Raw genomic sequence first — 13,111 nt, forward strand, 5'->3', positions numbered from 1 at the left:
ACCCATGGCTTCCAGGGAAAAAAAGGAGGACCCCAGCCTTGCCTTTAACCCCGGCATTTCCAGACCCATGGCTTGCAAAATGGGGTCCAAGCCTGGGCATGCACCCTCTCTCTGCATCCTTCTCCCTTCCCTCAGTAGCTGCTTGTTAGCTCCTGCTAACACACACACACTCGCGGAGAGAGGAGAGGCTGCCGGCACCGGGACTCAAATAGGGACTGTTTACTTGGCTACAGAGGAAGGTGGGCACTTTTTTTAATGAACTTTATCAGCTGTAGTAACCTATTGACCCATAAGTCGATCCTTGATTTTAGAGTCCATTTTGGGGCATAAATTTCTCGACTTATAGTTGAATATATACGGTACCCAGATACTGGAGCTGCCATAGATAGGGGTTGAAGGGCATGATTATGGTGATTGAAAACAAGCTGGCAGAAGCTTTCTTACCAAAAACGTATGTGGTAATGACAGAATACAATGATGAATACATGTACTTACCTGTAGATAAAATGTGCTTCTGAGAGTGGACCCATCCTGCCAGATGAGGTAAGAAGAGTACTCCTCGATCAGCTCATCTAGACCAGAACTCTTGTTGCTAACATTGCCCAGCCTCCTTATTTATCAGAAGTACCAGAGCTTGGGAAAGTTACCTTTTTGGACAATGTAGCTTATCCCTCAGACATCATAAGAGATTTTGGGAGGTTTTTTTTTTTAAGCTTTCAGCTCCCAGAATACATCTTATACATGGGGGCTCTTGATGTACCTTCCCTATATGAATTCATCAAGCCACAAATCGATGACATTTCTCATGAACTGAAGTTATAGTTTCTTGCTATATATACATGACAGACTAAGTGTGTACACAGACTTTATAAATAATTTTATAAATTTAATATATAAGGGTAAACTTTATATAAATTCCATATGGATATTACCATTTCCTTCACTCTTAGAGAAAGTACTGCTAATAAGTAACAGTAATGAGCTTGAAAAGAGGTAGAGCTGACTTCATGTATCCACAGATTTGTTATCCATACATTCAGCTATCCATAGCAGAACCAAACCCCAGTGGATACCAAGGTCCCACTGTATTTTTTTTTTTTTTTTTGCCTGCAGTGGCCATGGCTGTAACTTAATACTTTTCACAGAACTGTTGCTCTTTACCTGTTGTTCTTTACTGGTGCATGCTGGCTCAGTCTGAACAACCAGAGGGACAAATGGAAGGGTCACAGGTAGCTATATCAGCCTGCAGCTAGGAAAGATGACTTCGTTAGACGTTTTCAAAGACCCAGAACTGAACTGACCACTTTGGTGAACCAGAGAGCATTTCGCTCTATATTTTTTTAATGGCAAGATTGTAATAGGGACATTAGTAATGGGTTAGTGAGAGCCTCTGCGGCATAGTAGTTTGAGTGTTGGACTATGACTCTGGAGACCAGGGTTAGATTCCTAGCTCAGCCATGAAACCCACTGGGTGATCCTGAGCAAGTCACACGCTCTTAACCTCAGGGGAAGGCAATGGCAAACCCCTGAAATCGTGTCCATAAAACCACATGCGTCTTAGGGTCACCATAAGTCGGAAACAACTTGAAGGAACATAATACAACTGGCTAGTAATTAGTAATGTGCAATTCAACAGATTACTTTTCTGGACTGCAGTAACAAATGTCCTGTTACATTAATAGATTAGTGAGTAAAGTAACTTGTTCCTCTTAAAAATTAACATTCCAAGTGCTGAGAGAAAATTGTATTTTGCCAAGAAAACTTCAAGCCTCACAAGCTGGGATTCTAGACACCTCTGTTCTAGTCCAGCCCAGAACCTTGGACAGATTTCACTGTGCAGTCCACAGCTGCAAGGGCGTGGGTACATGGATACCAGTGTAGTTTGCTCCGAAGACAACCTTGAGAGTCACATGTCAGAATGCGGCTTATTCGTTCCTTTTGGTCTTGGGAGTAGGTGGCCAGAATATTCTCCAGACGCAGAGACCTTTAGAATACATTTATTATTTTTCTATCATTGTTTACTTGCTTTGGATTAAATGCATTTCACATAACCATATATAAAAATAATGTATACAAACTAGCACTCATGTAGGGTTTTTTTTGTAGTCCTCCCCTACATGATTCAAGGCATCTCAAAAAACATAATAGGCTGCACACATTCAATTCTCTTCCTAATAACCCCCCTCCCCCTGGTATGATGAATCGGTGTGTGAAATTGCTAGGCTGAGTCTATGCTGTGACCAGTTTAGCTGCTTTTAAGTGACAGGAGGTAAGCAACAAGTAGTTGAGTATAAAACTCAGTATTCTACTTGGGTGTGCTGCTTCAAGTCTGGAGTGAGATGAGACGGGAGGCGTGGGGAGTTTCCCTTAGCATTCCTCTAATTTTGAGAGTTTTGAATTATCTAGCTGAGACCGATCAGGAGCTTGGTTGTGTATGCAGGTCAGCATCTGCTGGATCATGCACTTACTGCTGAGAGGCATGCATGCTGGAGTGAAGGGAGTACAAGAAAGCCACAGCTCTTTGGACAGCAGTGGCCTCTGTGGGGGCAAACTGCAAGCTGGCCTCTATTTGTGCAAAGGGACAGATTACACCAAGAGAAGGTGCAATTTTGTTCATTTGCAAGGGATGGACAGCAAATATTATCCCCAACATGGTTTTGGAGTTTTCATAATCTTCTTCCACCCCCAAAAACAAAAAGAGGAAAACAGTATGATCAGAGGAGATGCAGGGATTGGTGTAACAGATGCCTGGGGCAAAGGGTCACTAGAGGGCAGAATGCATGTTCATCATGGGTCTGCTTGGATTATAAAGACCAGAACATTAAAAGTTGCTTTTTTGGACTACAACTCCCAGAATCTCCAGCCAGCATGGATAATGCTCACACTGGCTGGGGGACTGAGTAAGTTCTAGTGTAAAAAGTAGTTTTCAAGCTCCAGTAAGGACTACATACCTTTAAGTACAGTAGTGGCATGAGTTTTAATATTTCAGATGATCTAGTTCCACTTCATTCAAGTGCAGAAGTGGTCCCACATGGTGCCAGTGCAATGGGCAACTGAATGTACACTGATGATGACCAGTTGTAGCGCCAAGAAATTACAGTGTGTATGGCCTAACTGATGTAACAGTTATCATCTTCACTCTCCATTTTACCTGCTTGTAGAAGAGTATTTAAGAATGTAGATCTGAAAGGGTAAGCAATAGGAAGAGAGCAAGTGCCCTGGGCAATGCTACCTGTATGTTGGCAAAAAAGCACCATGAATACCCACAGAAAAGCATGGCATCTTGTGGCAAGAAAAAGAACAGCAACTCCAGTACTCCATTTGATTGTCACAAAACCACTCTGAGCTTGTTTGCATCAGAGTAAGTTTGTTTAAAAAGTGCCAAAGGGATGTCTGTGCTAAAAACTTAAATCCTGAGATACTGTTCCACTGACCAGGCCTTCTTTCCTCAGGTTTATTATTGTGCTAGTATAGAAACACAAAATTATTTAAGGGACTGACTACTACCATCTATCTTTGTAGGGAACATATCTCCAGCTGCTGATAGACTACAACTGCCATCAACCCCAGCCAATGTAACCAATGAGGGATGGTGGGAGTTTTAGTGCAGCTTATTAGAAGGGGCACAGAATATTCCTCCCGTCCACTAGTAGCTGGGTTACCTTTCTGCTCTCACTACATCCAAGATTTGCACAGACATTCTCCAGGTGATTTCCAGTATCTATGGGCAAGCCTTTGAGGGCAGAGGGAAGGACAACTTCAACATTTGGTCAAATTTGCTAAATAGTCTGCATCCAATTAACACCCTGTGACATTATTGTCATCTGCTTTGGTTTGTAAATACATATCGCCAGAGCTTGTCAAAGTTACCTAATAGGACTGTAACTCTCTGAATCCTCCAGACAGAATCATAATCTGTTGGGGGATTATGAGAGCTGTAATTTTTTTAAAAAGGAAATTGCATGTGGCCATGATATGAGGACCAATTTGGACTTCACAAACATAGCAGACACAACAAGAAGTGAACCTTTTGTCCTCCCCGACTATTTCCTTCATCTCTTTTCTGAAATCTACTAGCACAACAGCCCTGCTGGGGATTTATGACTGCACACAATCAGAAATGTCCAGCTTTGAGGAAATCAAGCAGGCCTGGCCTGTTTGTGCGTTGACCATAAAACATGGCAAATGGAGAGAAACCACTGGAGCCAACCTGCTCCTTATCACAGAAAGAAGTGCGGTCTGCAGTTTGGGGTTTCATAGTGCTGAAACTGCTGTTGCACTTCCAAGGAAGATCTTTTTAAAAGTGCTGGAGCTGGATGCTGTTCTGTGCTGGGTGCTTGCCATCACCCAAGAATAGCCAGAGTCCTCTTGGACCTACTGGCTAGGTAGCCCCTGTTGCACCACTTTTGAATGGCTTAAGTGATCCTGAAGTTACACATTCCTGGGTAAGAACCCTTTCTACAGGCGTATGAGTGTTCCTATGGATAAACAGCACCTTTTGTGCCAACTGATGGCTGCAGGGAGCAGGGGATCCTCCTTAAAACTCCACACCATCTCTTCTATAGTCCAGGCAGAGAGGAACTGGAGGATTAAAGCAAAATAAAATGGCCCAGCTATAAATGCAGTTGGCAAAGGAACCAGAGCAGGCCAGGTGGAAACGAGACTAGGGACTAGGAAACCAGACTCTGCTATGTTACTTGCCTCCTTTTCAGGGGAAGAAGAAACCAAAAAAGGATCCATGGCTGCATAAGGTGGTTCTTGTTTACATTATGGAGTCACCTTCAAGCACCACAAGCTGTCCCTGCAGTACATAGTGGAACTTCTCCCCACTGACAGAATTCCACAGTGGGTCAGGCAAACATGAGTAAGGCCAACCTTCCAAGTTCAAAATGAAGAAGTGGGCAGTGTCACTGGGGGTCTTGCATTTGCAAAACTCCACAGATGGCTTTAAAAGCTGAAAGGGATGGGGTGGAGCCATCCTGCCCAGAGTCCTCTGTTTTTTTCTGGAGGTGGGATGAGTTTTAGGCCCAGGCAGGTTGGCTATAAACCCCCAAGTTTTTGCCTCTCCCAGCAAAAGGCCTGGCTGATTTGCTGTTCTTATTTGTGGCTGTCACAGAGAGATGTCGGAGGTCACCTGCAGCATCTGCCCAGCAATCCGTTTCTTGCCACTATGCCGACCAGTGTCCCCTCGCCGGTATGGCTGGTTCCGCAGACCTACCAAAGAAGGGAAAGCAGAGTGTAGTTATTGTTTACAAAGATTTAACAGTCTGGCAGCAGCTCTTAGGAGCAGCTGAAGTTTCCAAACACACTTCAAAGGCAGCCACAAGTAGAGTGCATTACAGTAGTTCTAAAAGGATGTCACTAAGGATGTATCATTGAGGCCAGATCCAGCATCTCAAGGAACACACAAAGTTCGTGCACAAGTTTTAAATGTGCAAAAGCACCCCTGATTACTGCAGAGATCTGGACCTGAGTCCAGGAGTATCCTCAAAACTGCGAACCGGTGTCTTCAGGGGGAGTGTGACCCCATCTAACACAGGCTTATCCATATTCTCTGATTTGCCTTCCAACTGACCACGGTAAACATGGCAACCTATTATAACCCATCATTTCCTTTTCAACGAAGCAGGATGTAGGCTCAATCTTAGGCTGGTGATGGGGACACTCAGTTTCAAAACTCATGAGCCACGTCCAAGATACTCTCCCTCACCCCTAGTGAGGTTATTGGGAGTTTTTTAAAAAGAGAATCAGGGTACTCCATTCCAGAACTTGGAAGTAGTGAATAACGTCAATTATAGCGAATGTCTTTTTAAAAAATTTTATTACCAAGGACGCCAGAGAGTCACATTTCAAAAGTAACTTTATGAGTTGGATTTTAGTGGCACTGTTGCTAAAGATTTCTAGTAACCTTTAAGAGATAGTTTTATTGTGGGTTTTTTGGGCTATGTAGCCATGTTCTAGAAGAGTTTATTCCTGATGTTTGGCCAGCATCTGTGGCTGGCATCTTCAGAGAATGCTGGCATGGAAGTGAGTGGGATATATATACTGTGTAACTTTTGAGTTGGGAGGAAGTGATTTAAATGTTTATCTGTGTATTGTTCTGTTGTTGAATGGCGAGACCTCAGGGAGGGAGGATATGCAAAGAGGATTTATGTCTGCTTAATTAGTGGTACATTGTCTGCGGGGAAAAACCTGAGTGGTTTTCATTTGCATTTTGCTGGGTCTTAATTTTGATGTTTTTCAGGGCTGGTAGCCAAACTTTGTTTACTTTAAGGGTTTCTTATTTCCTGTTGAAGTTGTCCAGGTGTTTGTGGATTTCAATGGCTTTCCTGCGCATTTTGAACTGATAGTTGTTGGCATAGTCCACAGTTTCAGTGTTTTCAAACAGCATTTTATGCCCAGGATAGTTTAAAGAAGAAATCCTTAAAGTAAACTTGGGCAGGATACAGACCGCCCAAAAGTGCGGTCTGCCGCCGCCCTAGTTTGCTGCACAAGGGAGCCACAGCGGACAAACCGTGCGGCTCCCTTGCGCAACAAAAAGAAGCCACAAAAAGCGGCTTCATTCTGCAGTGCCATTATGACGTCCAAGGCACCAATGGCACACTTGCGGCGTCATGAAGGCGCCGAGACGTGTGGATGCTAAGTGTCTGTCATGTCAAAATGGCGGCACCCATTTGTATAGGGCGCCGCCATTTTTACGCCCCCATCACGGGCGAGGGGCATTTGAAAGTGCCACCCCTCACACGTGACGGGGCGCCTCATAGCGCCTGTTTAAAACGGGCCTAAGTTTGGCTACCAGTCCTTAAAAACACCAAAATTAAGACCCAGAAAAACGCAAATGAAAACCACTCAGGATCAGGGTTTTTTCCAGCAGACAATGGATCACTAATTAAACAGACACAAATCCTCCCTGCATATCCTCCCACCCTGAGGCCTTGCCATTCAACAACAGAACAATACACAGATTAACATGTAAATCATTTCCTCCCAACCAAGGGTCACACAGTATATATATACCCCACTCACCTCCATGACAGCCACAGATGCCGGCAAAACGTCAGGAATAAACTCTTCTAGAACATGGCCTCATAGTCCGAAAAACCCACGAAAAACTATAGATGCCGGCCATGAAAGCCTTCGACTTTACTTTAAGAGATACTTTAGAAGGGTACTTTAAGAGTGTCTTTGACAGGAATTTCTCAAGTTTGTCATTTTGTTATCAAGCATTAAACAAATAGGTCCAACAATAATTAAAAAAAAAACCCAAGCAATGCAATGAGTTGCTTCAGAGATGTGGTTAAAAATGAATGATTCATCGACAAACATAACCAGGGATAAGAAGAATTAATTATTTTTTAAAAGAACATTCCAAGCTCTGCTCCCCTCCACCCTGAAGTTCAGAGAAGAGTCGAGTGGCACACTGGTTATCACACGGATTAATCCAACATTGTCAGGGGTTAGTCTTCTCATGCCACAAGTCTCTGCCAGCCAGCCACCTCCCTCACCACCAGCAAATCCAGCCCTGCCCTAGATACCTAGAGCCACAAGCTACAGGGGGCTCTCTTCATTGAAGCTGGCATCACAGAAGAGGCGTGAGGAGCGTTTGCCTGTCCGAGCAGTGAAAGGAACAGTCTTCAGAGCTGAAGCAAAAACAGGTGCAGGAAACCCCAAGGAGAACAAGAAAAGGGAAAAGAGAAAAAGGAAGAGCAGTAGGCAATGAAGTTCCAGAGCAGACAAGCAGGTAGTCTCTTCAAGGATGCAAAGGCTCTCTAATGGTATGCACAGTCATACCAATTTATCTGTTGTGGCATCCCCTAAAGCAGGAGTGGGAATCACATAACCTTCCAGATGTTGGACTGCAACTCCCATCAGCATAGTTGCGTAAGGAATGCTGAAAACCAATTGATCACAATCTGGAGGGCTATATGGTTTCCCCCCTGGCCCCAAAGAATCCTGGGAATTGTAGTTGAGCAGGTACAGGTAAGCCTCTCTTAAAAGATTGTCAGATTCTCCAATGGTGGCTGGTGGCTCCCATGTCAGTGGGGAGGTGAACCCAGGTTTCAGAACAGGCCTAAATGGTGCTGTCCAAGATTTTGATCTTTATTCTTATGCAAGTTCAGCAATTCGAAGAGCTCCTTTAAAGCTATCCAAAACATGGAGTGGCTTCACCACCCCAGTGAGATGAAAGAACCAGGCACAAAGCTAATTCCTACGCTTTAATGGAAAGAAAGAATAGCTATTAAACCAGTTTAGCTTTCTAGAGTAGACATGGCTTTCAAGAATCCTGGAGAGGAAGAGACATGGGCATGATTAGCAAAAGCAGAAGAGTTTGAATGCAGAAAGGTGGAGAGGCATAAGAGAGGTATATTCTGTGAAACCCTGCCAGAACAAGGTGCTGGGCAGTGGCAGAAACATCCCTCCAGACAAGTTCTGCTCAGCATTGCATCATGTTGTGTGTATGTGTGTCTTTCACAAAATGTGATGTGAGTTTATAAGAAGACACTGCTGAATGATGTAGATTTTGCGGGGGGGAGGGAGGATCCCAGAAAATTGGAAAGTATGCCTTTTTTGAGTGGAGCTCCTCTTGTGGAAGGACCATCTACCTACTTTGATAGGATTCTCCCATATCTGGCCACATCACAATCTACTTCATTCAACAGAGTCCTCTAACCCTTTGCCAGGCATTTTCAAGAATTTATAGGTGCTCACCTGGAAAAGCACAGGAGGGAACTTCTTCAACCATTGGTCCAGTTCTACATGTCTAAATCTGGATCCAGTCCACTCACCCATGATAATTTATTAGTAATAGATTTTCTTTTTAAAAAACCCTCTCTTTTGAGTTATTTCATATTGTTCTGATTGCTTGGTTTTAATATGCTGATTATACTCTGGCCAATGTAACTAAAGACATATGTGACTATGCTAAATCCATGAAACAAAGACAATGTGCAGTTTTCAATTGCTGCATTTATTCTGCTCTGCCCTCCTGATAGCTGGATTTGATGGGATAAAAATTACTGGGTGGAAATCACCAATGCAATTACAAATGCACAATCTAGAGTTACTTCTTTGTGACCAGTTCATATTCATGATCCCTTAATATTCCCTAGTTTAGGGAATATGTAGGGACCATGAAAAAACCCCAGTCCTCACACAGCAGGCAGCAGCCACTGGAAACAGCAGGGGGCTGTTCCTTTTGTCAATTGGGAAGTAGCTCACTGATGTTTCTACCCTCCCACAAGTGATCTCTGGAATGTGAGGGACTCTGCTTCTAGCTGTCACACTGAAGATCATTGTGTGTGCAAATATCAGCCAGCTGCTTCCTGAACAACAGGGAACAGACCCATCACTTGCAGTGGATACTACCCACTAAATCAGGGTTGGGAGGTAGGGCTGGGAGACACTACTTAGCTTCATAACTAAGATGGTCATGTCACTAAGTAAATAATAAAGAATCCTGGCCATTATAAATAAAAATCTGCATCAGTATGTCATTGTCTAGAAGGACCATAATTATAACCATGGAAATCAGGCATGCAGTTCTAGATCGTGGACTACTTCTACAACTGTGCTAAACTTGCATTTGCTTTCAATAAGTATGGCCCATCTTCCACATCAACCCTGTACAGAAGGTCTGCACAAACTTGAAAGACCACTGGAGAAACCAGACCCTCCTCCTTACCCGTAATGATGTCCTCAATAGCACCATCCTTCTCCTCATAAATCAGAGGCTCCTTCACCATCTGCTTCTTCTTCAGTTCTGAGATGAGATCCATCTGCTGCCGCTTGGCCTTATGGGTGGGAGACTGTGAAGACAAGTGAAACAATTGCTGTGGTTACACACACAGGCACACACATGCTTACATACCACCACCATTCTTTGCAGGGCCAGTCCAATCATGAGGCATCTGTCCAAGTTGCTGAATGAAGAGGGAGACACTATTACTGCTGCTTATCCATCTCTTAATTTGGTAACAGATATGTCTTTAAAAATCACAAAACCCAAGAGCAGCAGATAAAAATATTTCTGAATGCTATGACAAACAGGGGTCAAGGAAAACAACTCACATGAACAACAGTAACTCAGTAACTGACCAGGTGAGGAAGGAAGGGAGAGAATCCGTCACTCTGCTCTCAGACTGTCAAGAAATCTCATCCACCAAGCTTCCATAAACTTTTTTTGCAGTCCTCAGCTTGAAAAAAAGGGTCTACACTTCTATTTTATAACACTGCACTTTATATCATAATAGTTCTAAAAGTAAATAAGATTCAGAGCATGGCTATACATCTATGGCTGTCCTGTAAAATGGCTTTCAAAATCAATACCACTTTTATTCATCTGTCTTTCTCACACCTTCCCTCTTCTGAAGACCAACAGCTGCTGTCAGAAACTGGTTACTGGAATAAATCTGGCAAACATTATTGGATTTGGATTATTGTTCAAGTTTAGATCTAGTGCTTTGCACTACATTCAGTTGCAAAATATAGCCTAGCATGGAATTCTGGAACTCTCTTGAACTTGCTAAAGGGGAAGGAGGATTGTTCTAGAAAGGGATGAGAAAGGCTCACTTTTGGTGCCACCTGCTCCTCTTTCTTGGGGGAATCCAACTCTTCTTCTTTGGCAGCTGCTTCCTGCTTCTTCCATAACTGGATATCTTCTTCTGCTTTCTTTTTATGGTGTGGAAGGAAGATAATAAACCACTTTAAGCAACTACAAGTATAATACTAAATATTGACAGTACATTTGCCCTGGCAAAATAGATTTTCTCTTCCCAACCCTCCTTTTCCTTCCCTTAACACAGATATGGCTCACAAAAGAGTTAAGTTCCTACAGATTAGAAATCAGGTTCTTACCTTGTATGCCTTAATAAAGCGCACAAATGTGGGGAAGAACATGGTTGGAGGGGTGGTCTTTGGGTTTTCTCCAAAGTATTCTACTGTTGCCTCATAGGCCTCCTACAGAGTAAGGCAACAAAAGTCACAGACATCAGTATCAGAACAGCTGAGTCACCAAGAAAATCCTTGCTTTATCTTCACTTTTGGAGCCTGTGTATAATGCAGGGCTGATCTTAAGGCTTGCTCTGTTTGCTTGTTTTTATGAATAAAAATAAGAGTTTTATTACTGTGTGCCTTTTAATCATTTCCAATTTATGGTGACTCTAAGGTGAACCTATCAAGGGGTTTTCTTGGCAGGATTTGACTTTGTCTTCCTCCGAGGATGAGAGCATGTAACTTGCCCAAGGCCACCCAGTGGGTTTCCATGGATGAGTGGAGATTTGAACCCTGTTTTCCAAAATCCTAATCTAATGTTCAAACCACTACACCACACTGGTTCTATTGGGGACTCTTAAAGACTAACACAGTAATTATGGCATAGGTTTCCATGGCCTGTAAAACATGAAGTGTTATGCCTAGCTAGAAGGTAAACAGATAGATGATGGAGAAAATTTTAAGAGTTAAGACAGCATTAGGTAAAGTCGAAGGTAGTCCCCGTTGAAAAGGTTGTCAAGTCGTGTCTGACCATAGGGGGCAGTGCTCATCTCTGCTACTAAGCTGAAGAGCCAGTGTTGTCAGAGACTATTCTGTGATCATGTGGCCAGCATGATTACACAGAACACTGTTTACCTTCCCACCAAAGTGGTACCTATTTATCTACTTGCATTTGCATGCTTTCGAACTGCTAGGTTGGCAGAAGCTGCGACTAGTGATGGGAGCTCATCCATGTGGCACCCGGGTCTCAAATTGTCAACCTGCCTATCTTGCAATCAACAGAATCAGTGTCTTAACCACTTCAGCCACCGCATCCCTTAAGACAGCATTAAATGGAAATAAATGTATACAAATACAGCCTCTAGTCATTGAAATAAATCTTCAATGTATGCAAAATAAACACAGTGGCTATTTACAATGCCTGTTATAGCTGCGTTCCATCCTTCACCTGTCCTATTTGAAATGCTGAGAAAAGAGCAACTGATGACAATAGCCGATTTCAATCTACATTTGTTTTCAAAAGCTCTGAGAATCTGTGAGAAAAAATGTCATTAATGCTAAGTATGTTTCTGGAATGTGCACGCAAACATCTCAGTCAATACCTACTTCACATTATTAATCTGAGGGTTCATTTGTGCTGAAAAATACAATCTGGATCATAGACTATTGTCCAGTGAACAGATCCATCTGCAGGAAATTCTGGAGACCCCTGTTCTAAGCCCAGTCTCATTCTGTATTCCCCATTTGCACTGGCAACCCCTTTTGGATAAAGCATCTTTCTCACCTGTGCAGTTTTACTGTCTGCTTGTAGCTTCTCCATCACTTCTGTGTTGGCCTTGAGGAAATCCTTGAGCACAGCACTGTCATCTTGACGCATGAACTCTTTACGTGTTAATTCCATGCCCCGCTGTAGCCCTCTCACATCTTGGAGTACACTATCTAGTGACACTATGAGGAAAGAAGAGATGAAGCAATCACAACTGTGCTGTTATGTCTCTCATTAATTTGTCTCCCTTGGGGAACTTCAAATTGTATTTTGCTGGGCAGATGCAATTTCCTGCTCCTCTCTCTTCACAATTCTATATCGAAGGAAAAGGAGCAGTACTTCATCTTTCACCATGAAGGTGGCTCACAGCTCTCCTCTGGACCGCATCTCACCAGCTCCATACCTGTTGCTGCTTTGTCCAGGAAATGTAGTTCACTGGAGAAACTTGTGAGGTCAGAATATTTCTCCTGGATCACCCGCACTATGTAATGAAGTAGCGTCTGTTTCCGGTCTGTTGATTTCATATCCAGGAGCTGTGGAGAGAAAACGGACGTAAACCAGGAGAAATCTAAGTCCCCAAGTTCTTACACCACATGAACTGTTTCCTCTTGCTGATATTGCCTTCCCCACTTCCCATACTGCTAACATGGCCCACTTACCACAAGCACACCATTTAGGGCTTTCTGGCACACACAGTCCATAAACCTAACTTTACAACATCCATGTCCATGAACAGTAACTTCAGCCCATGAGAAGACATGAGAAGTTTTCCTCATTATGTTGAGGGCATTAGCAAATCACACAAGATAAAGGCTATACTCAGGAAATTCAACCAGCTCTGCAGTCTGGATGTTA

At 43.2% G+C, this 13,111-nt stretch overlaps 1 protein-coding gene across 6 annotated transcripts in view; it reads right to left on the minus strand.

Annotated features, from left to right (window-relative positions):
• Positions 1 to 1,920: 1,920 nt before the first annotated feature.
• FMNL1 (formin like 1) overlaps positions 1,921 to 13,111 on the minus strand; it is a 103,346-nt gene continuing 92,155 nt past the window's right edge. For 4 of the 6 annotated variants that reach the window (XM_042476548.1, XM_042476547.1, XM_042476546.1 and 1 more), the window contains 6 exons: positions 12,660 to 12,789; positions 12,275 to 12,438; positions 10,855 to 10,956; positions 10,570 to 10,668; positions 9,683 to 9,806; positions 1,921 to 5,214 (listed from right to left, as the gene is read on the minus strand). In XM_042476548.1, coding sequence (XP_042332482.1) covers positions 5,111 to 5,214; positions 9,683 to 9,806; positions 10,570 to 10,668; positions 10,855 to 10,956; positions 12,275 to 12,438; positions 12,660 to 12,789 — 723 coding nt within the window. In that variant the 3' untranslated portion in view covers positions 1,921 to 5,110. Of the gene's footprint in view, positions 5,215 to 7,535; positions 7,641 to 9,682; positions 9,807 to 10,569; positions 10,669 to 10,854; positions 10,957 to 12,274; positions 12,439 to 12,659; positions 12,790 to 13,111 lie in introns of all 6 variants that reach the window. The other 2 variants (XM_042476549.1, XM_042476544.1) reach the window with 1 other exon arrangement.

Source organism: Sceloporus undulatus, chromosome 6 (genome assembly GCF_019175285.1).
Source record: "Sceloporus undulatus isolate JIND9_A2432 ecotype Alabama chromosome 6, SceUnd_v1.1, whole genome shotgun sequence".
NCBI lineage: Eukaryota > Metazoa > Chordata > Lepidosauria > Squamata > Phrynosomatidae > Sceloporus > Sceloporus undulatus.